Below are 7,259 nucleotides of genomic sequence, written 5' to 3'. Positions count from 1 at the left end.
TAATATTTGAAACAAATAAACCAAACATGTTGCTTGCTAAGTAAGGGAGAACTATACTTGTAAAACACAGTCTCTCCAAACAAAGAACACTAATGCACTTATGTGGGTTTTTAAGAGTTGTGGAGTTCAGAGATTGTTGGACTTTTAGAAGTGGACATTTTTCAAGATACGTGGATTTTTGCCTGTGGAAGTGTCACTGCTGGCATCAGGCTATTGCTGCCCAGCTGGCTTTCAGAAGCTTGCTTACTACTGCCAAGATGCCATTGAGTACTTAGGACAGCTTTAAAACCAGGACTTGTCACTATGGCCAAGAATTTTGTTTTGTTTTGTTTTTAAACTAAAGAATGGGAAATTTTTTTGTTGTTGTTTTGTTTTGTTTTTAAACTAAAGAATGGAAAATTTTTATTCTCACTCCTCATCTATTCTGCCAGGTCATAGGTTAAGTGGCAATCCTCTTTAACCATTTCCACTTGGAGACAGCCCCACAGGGTCATAAACAGTTATAGTTATTGGAGTCGATAGATGGAAACTACTGAGCAGATGTATCACATGGTCCAACTGTAATCTGGGCAGTTTCAAGGCAGGAAGAGTCAAACTTCACCTTTCTCTACTGAAAGCCCTCCTCATATCAGTTTTGGTAACTTCATCCTTCCAGTTGCCCAAACCAAAAAACTTGGCACCATCATTGACTCCTTGCTTTCCCATGTGCCCCATAACTAATCTTTCAGAAAATTTTGGGTACTCTACCTTCAAAAATCAACTATTTCCCATCTAATGGTTTGTGGAAAATCTAACCATTTCTCATCACATCCACTGTTATCAATCTGGCCTCAATCTCTCTTGTTTCTCATCTGAGTGACTGCAGTAGCCTCTATTGGCCTATGCTGTTGACCCCTATGGTCTATTCTCACACAGCAATCAGATTCAGTCATTGATAACGTAAGTCAGATCATGTCATCACTTTCCTGTTCAAAACTCTTCAATGGCTTTCTATTTCACTGAGAGTAAAAGCCCATGCCCTAAATTGGCCACAAAGGCCCTACATGATCTGGTCCAAGATCCCTTTTTGATAACATCTTTCACTACCCCCTTGCTCAAATACTTTGCTCAGCCACACCAGTCTCTCACTGTTTCTTGAACCCACTGATAACTCCCTGCCTTATAAATCTCTTGGATTAGCTGTACACTTGGTCTACATTGCTCTTCCCTCTAATGTCACCAGAGTCAACAACCTCACCTCCTTCAAGACTTTGCTCAAGCATCAGCTTCTCAGTGATGCTTACCCTGCAACTCTATTTAAAACCATAACCTCCTCTCACTCCTCTGGCCCTCCTCATCCCATTCCCCTTTTCTACTTTGCTTTCTTATTTCTTATTGTTTATTGTCTATCTCCACCCACTCAAATTTAGATATGATCGGAAAATGGTATTTATTGACTTTGTAATCTGCCTAGCACATATAAGGCATTCAGTGAACACTAGATTTTTTTTAAATGAATGAATGTACATAGTAGGGAAGAGAAACAGAAACATATTAATAAATACATAAATAACTCAGTGCAAAGCAGGGTGGGGCAAATGCTGTCAATGAGATCTGCAGAGCAATTCTGCTGTTGGAGCTGTGATGAGAACTTGTCTATCACATTTCAGACTCTCCCACTATGTTTATATCTGGGTGGCTGTCAACCACTTCTTTGTAGTTCTTCTGTGATATTTACGTTACATGATTAACACTCATACAAGTTCTCCAGGAATGTTCCAGTTGTGCTGCGGTGGTATGACCTCTGGTCAGGAGTGAGAAGCTGAAGCTTCAGACACTAACTTACAATGTGATGTTGGGGAAGCCACCTCCCTTCTCTGAGCCTCAGGGTTCTCTCATTGTAAAGTAAATGCAAAGAACTAAGTGATGGTGACAGGTGTCCCCTGTTCTGGAAATCTGTCATGCTATCATTGTGAACAGGCAAAGCTTGACAAAACAGTTAAGGTGAGTCTGGGTTCTTTAGAAGGTATCTGGCCACACACCACCTTCCTGATCAAGTGCAAGTTTGGTGCTGGTGGTAAAGGCTGAAAATGGGCAGAGCCCAGCTTTGCCAGTGACTCTGTTTCTTCACAATTACAGGAAATTGGCCTTGCCTCTCTGGGTGCACCTGATGAATATGTTGAGAAACTTGCTACGGTAATCTGGAAGTCCCTTCTCTCCCTGGGTGGATGGTGGGAATCCTAGAGACCACAGTCATCAGATCTTTGAAGCTTTGCTCTTCCCCTGGGGGAAAAATACCAGAAAGCACTCAGATTCATTTACAAACGTGAAGTTTTGATGTCCTCTTATTGGTTTAATTTTGAAATTGGGTGCATATAGATTTTTACATGTAATTTTAAACTGTCTTCAAAACTCCTCAGGCTTTAATAATAACCTTTGAGAACCTTCTAGCTTTATACTTTTTTGTATAAAGTGCCTATATGAAGTAGTCTGGCTTCACAACTTTGAAGAGGGAATATTTACATCTCAACCTTTGCACTGAAGCTAGCATTAGGCTCTTTCCTTCCACAAACACAAAGGTGGAAATGGGGGTGGACTTCAACTTCTTTCACCCAAATGACAATAAAAATTAAAAAAAAAAAAAAAAAGAAGTAAAAGAAGTATGAGTATGTAAAGAAGTTTACAAATCCAATTAATCAGAAAGACCAAACAGTCCCAGAAGTTTCCTTCCCACTGAGCAGTTGCTCTGAGACCCTGGGCAAGTGGCTACTTTTTCATCATCTCTAAAAATCAGTTGTAGTTGGGTGCCATTGAATCAGCCCTGACTCATAGTGACCCCATAGAACAAAAACTACACAGTCCTGCACCGTGCTCACAATTGTTGCTATGTTTGAGTCCATTGTTGCAGCCACTGTGTCAATCCATTTTGTTGAAGGTCTTCCTCTTTTTTGCTGAACCTCTACTTTACCAATCATGACGTCCTTCTCCAGGACTGGATCCTCATGATAACGTGTACAAAGTGTGTGAGAAGAAGTCCCACCATCCTTGCTTTTAAGGAGCAATCTGCATGTACTTCTTGCAAGACAGATTTGTTCATTCTTCTGGCAATCCATCATGTATTCAATATTCTTCCCCAACAGCATAATTCAAATGAGTAGTATAGTTCACATCCTGTCCATCTCAAAAGTCCATCATGTAGGTCTAAAGATTTAGATTTTTGTATACATGATTTTTAAAATGTCAGATGCTATACAGATGCAAGAAGCAGCTTTCAAAGAAATTGCAAAACTAGATAGAATCCGTTACTTGTAAGAAGGAAAGTCACTTGTAAGGAACTCATGGTGTCATATTATTTGCTTTAACAATGATCAAAGTATCTACCTTCTCAAAAAAACAAAAACAAAAACAAAAAAAAACCCAATATTTTATTATTTATATACTGGGTTTTTGCTCTTTAACCTTATGCACATCGTTTCACCTCCCTGGGCTGAAGACTCCTCTCCTCTATGTGAGGAGGTCACTCCAACTGAGCTCTGCCAGTCTTCCAAGGTTTAACATTCTCTAGCCAATGAAATGTTGGGCAATCTACTTCCGTAGTGATACTGCCTCAGAAACCCAAGGAGGGATCGCTGTGAGTCGGTTCCGACTCGAGGGCACATAACAACAAACAACAACAGCCAATGGAATGAGCCATTGGTGGTTCAGTGATAGAATTCTTGCCCTTCATATGGGAGACCTGGATTTGATTTCCAGTCAATGGACCTCATGCACGGCCACCACCCATCTGTCAGAGGTAACTTGCATTTTACTATGATGCTGAATATATTTCAGAGGAGCTTCCAGACTGCGATAGACTAGGAAGAAAGGCCTGGCAATCTAATTCCAAAAATTGGCCAGCAGATCACAAGGGTCTGATCCTCAACTGATCATGGGGATGGCACAGGACTAAGTGATGTTTCCTTCTGTTGTGCATGGGGTCACCCTGTGTCAGGGGCTGCCTGGACATCACCTAACAATAGCAGTTCAATGAACAGACTTAACTAGTAACCCACCTCGCATTCTCTAAGACAGTGGCTTTCTCCAGCATCTAATTGGCCTCTGGGTTTCTCTTGGCCCCAGCCAATAGGATTATGCCAGAATTCCAGGACAATCTTCCCTAGGCCAAACATTTAGGACATGTTGGACTAGGAGCTGTTGAAAGAAAAGGAGTTAGTTATTTTGGGAGGTGAAGTGCAGTGGCATGAACGATGAGATTCTCCTATCATTCATTCCATCACCAAATCCCCCTCAACATCCCACTGTTGAGCCTGAAGGGATTGCCTGATAAGTCTGACCAATTTAGTGAGATATCTCACTCTAGTTGATGCTAAAGGGAAGAAAGAAAAGGTATTGAAGAGATGCTGCCATGAATGTTGAAGGTGTCTTTTTGAGGCTCCCTCTTTTGGGGCTTCCTCAATATCCTTCATGGCCTCCTATCACATATTGCATTCATACAGCTAATGATTCAACAGGTGACTGGGTAGGGTGAGACATAGGACATAGGAAGTGAGCCTAGGTCATGGTGACTCAGAGAACAGAACTGCATGGACTCCCATTGCTGTCCTTAGCCATAGGACATCTACTGTCTTCCTGTTCCTTGAGGTGTGCTCTCAGCTTGAATTTCTGTTTCAGATTTACTGGTTTACTGTGGAGTTTGGGCTCTGCAAGCAAGGAGACTCCATAAAGGCATATGGTGCTGGGCTCCTGTCATCTTTTGGTGAATTACAGGTATGACCCTAACAGGAACGAAGGATGGATTTGTAGGGGGTAGGAACAGGAAATCATTCTTGTTTTCTTGATGATGTTGAAATTCATTATAGCCATTTTGAGATGTACTCTGGGGTCTCATCCTCAGTGATTGGTGCCTTAGCAGCTGAAATTTGGTCATAGGAGTGCTGGTAGAACAGTGGCTAAAGCATTCAGCTGCTAACTGAAAGTTTGGCATTTCTAATCTGTCAGCCACATCATGGGATAAAGATGAGACAGTCTGCTTCTGTAAAAATTTACAGCCTTGCAAACCCAATGGGGCAGTTCAACTCTGTTCTGTAGAGTTGCTATGAGTCTGAATTGACTCAATGACAATGAATTGTTTGTTTGCTTATAAGTATTAGAGGTAGCAGGGGCAAGTAACAGGTCTTCAGGAAAGAGAGGCCTCCCTGATTTCAAGGTTGGACTGCACCTACACATGTAAGCAAACATGTATCTGAAAGTGTAGTTGACCCCCACATCTTCTACTGATCTCTTTACTTGATAATATTTGGGGTGAATTATTCCCTTCTATCTGGGCTGAAACTTTTAGGTAGACTATGAAGGGTAGGATCTAGGACATCCAAAATAATTTAGTTCACTGCATTTCGGCTGGGCTGCGGAAGGAACCAAGGTGACATAGGAGAAGATGCACCCATGGCTTCTGGGAGGTACCAGGGACCACAGACCCTGATTTAACTGAGGAAACTTTCCACTTGGGGCCTACAGTACTGCTTATCAGACAAGCCAAAGCTCCTCCCCCTGGAGCTGGAGAAGACAGCTGTCCAAGAGTACACCATCACAGAGTTCCAGCCCCTGTATTATGTGGCTGAAAGCTTTAATGATGCCAAGGAGAAAGTGAGGTGAGGCAGCGACCAAGGTAGGCCTGTAGCTCTGTGGATCTCCCAGCTGGGTGTGGTGCCAGTATACAAGGCACTGTGGAAGATCACCAATTTATGGGTGTTTGCTTAGGAGAGTGAATTCAAATGCCTAAAGCAATGTTGAAGAAGCTCTGAAAGCATGGGAGCTCTGGTAGCATAGTGGCTAAGACACTTGCCTGCTAACCAGACGGCTGGCGGTTCAAACCCACCAGCCACTCCTCGGAAGGAAGGTTGGGCAATCCTACTTCCATAGTGATACTGCCTCGGAAACCCAAGGAGGGATCGCTACGAGTCAGGTATGACTCGACGGCACATAACAACAACAACAACTGATAGCATAGTGCCTAAGGCATTTGACGGCTAAACAGAAGGCTGGTGGTTCAAACCCACAAGCCACCCCTGGGAAGGAAGGTTGGGCAATCTACTTCCATAGTGATACTGCCTCAGAAGCCCAAGGAGGGGTCGCTATGAGTCGAGTTCGACTCCATGGCACATAACAACAACAACAGCAGCAATGTTGGAGAGCAGACAGAGTTTATTTCCCCAGTCTCCCTACCCTTGTCCTTTTCACTCTATTGGGAGGTGCTCCTTAGCTGAACCTCATTTCCAAGCTTATTAGCTGGACATGCCAACTCCTGCTGACAACTCATGGCTGCTAGCACAACTACCTGATGGCCCACATGCTCAGTGTAGCCATCAAGTCCAGTCACCAAATGCTTTTGTATACAGTGTGGCCACAAAAGCCACTCCCCTACACCAATCAGTCACAGCAGTCTTCCAATCTGGCAAAGACAACTTTTGAACCTAGGAAGTCTGACTCCAGAGCTTGGGTTTCTAGCTACTGTGCTGCTATACCACTCTTGCCAATGTTGGAGAGCTGAACCAGTCTCCCTTAGACTTGTCTTCTCAGAACGGCAGCTTCTACTTTCTCCAGGAGCCATCTCAGAAATATAATTTGTTATGACATTGCATTTTATAAACCATTTTGGAATACCTTGTTAATTGTATAGGATCTCTGGTGTATAGTGGCTAAGGCATTTGACTGCTAACCAGAAGGCTGGTGGTTCAAACCTACCAGCCACTCCTGGGAAGGAAGGCTAGGCAATCTACTTCTGTAGAGATACTGCCTTGGAAACACAAGGAGGGGTCGCTATGAGTTGGAATCGACTTGATGGCAGTGAGTTTGGGTTTTGGTTTGGTTTTCTTAGTTATATTGCTCCACATCCTTTATATAGGCCCTCAAGGCAGATTCCTCCCAGAGCCAAGAGTAAAGCATTGGGATGACAGGAAAGTTAAGAGCCCATTCAGAATCAGACTGCCTGGGTCCCTTCCTAACTTCACAGCTTACTGGCAATGTGACCTTGGTGACTCACTTACTGTCACTAAGCCTCAGTTTCCTCATCTATACAATGGTATAGTCACAGTATCCTCCATGTAAAGTAGTTGTGAATGTAACATTAGCAATGACATTTTCAAAGAGTACAGAATAATTAGGACTTAGCACAGTTCCTGGCACATACTGAATTTTAATATCATCACAGCATTTTCTTCAACTTTGAGAGCTATTTCTCTCTTTGAAATTGATTTTCAGGAATCTTATAGCTCCCCCCCATC

General features: G+C 42.8%; 1 protein-coding gene across 1 annotated transcript in view; it reads left to right on the top strand.

Annotated features, from left to right (window-relative positions):
* PAH (phenylalanine hydroxylase) overlaps positions 1-5,631 on the top strand; it is a 103,096-nt gene extending 97,465 nt beyond the window's left edge. The window contains exons 9-11 of the mRNA XM_007952388.2: positions 2,119-2,175; positions 4,651-4,746; positions 5,494-5,631. Of these exons, the coding sequence (XP_007950579.1) occupies positions 2,119-2,175; positions 4,651-4,746; positions 5,494-5,631 (291 nt within the window). The remainder of the gene's footprint in view (positions 1-2,118; positions 2,176-4,650; positions 4,747-5,493) is intronic.
* Positions 5,632-7,259: the final 1,628 nt, after the last annotated feature.

Source organism: Orycteropus afer, unplaced genomic scaffold (assembly GCF_000298275.1).
Source record: "Orycteropus afer afer isolate SDZICR_OR568_19922 unplaced genomic scaffold, OryAfe1.0 scaffold00334, whole genome shotgun sequence".
NCBI classification, from domain to species: Eukaryota; Metazoa; Chordata; class Mammalia; order Tubulidentata; family Orycteropodidae; genus Orycteropus; species Orycteropus afer.
This window is presented reverse-complemented; position numbering and strand designations above follow the sequence as displayed.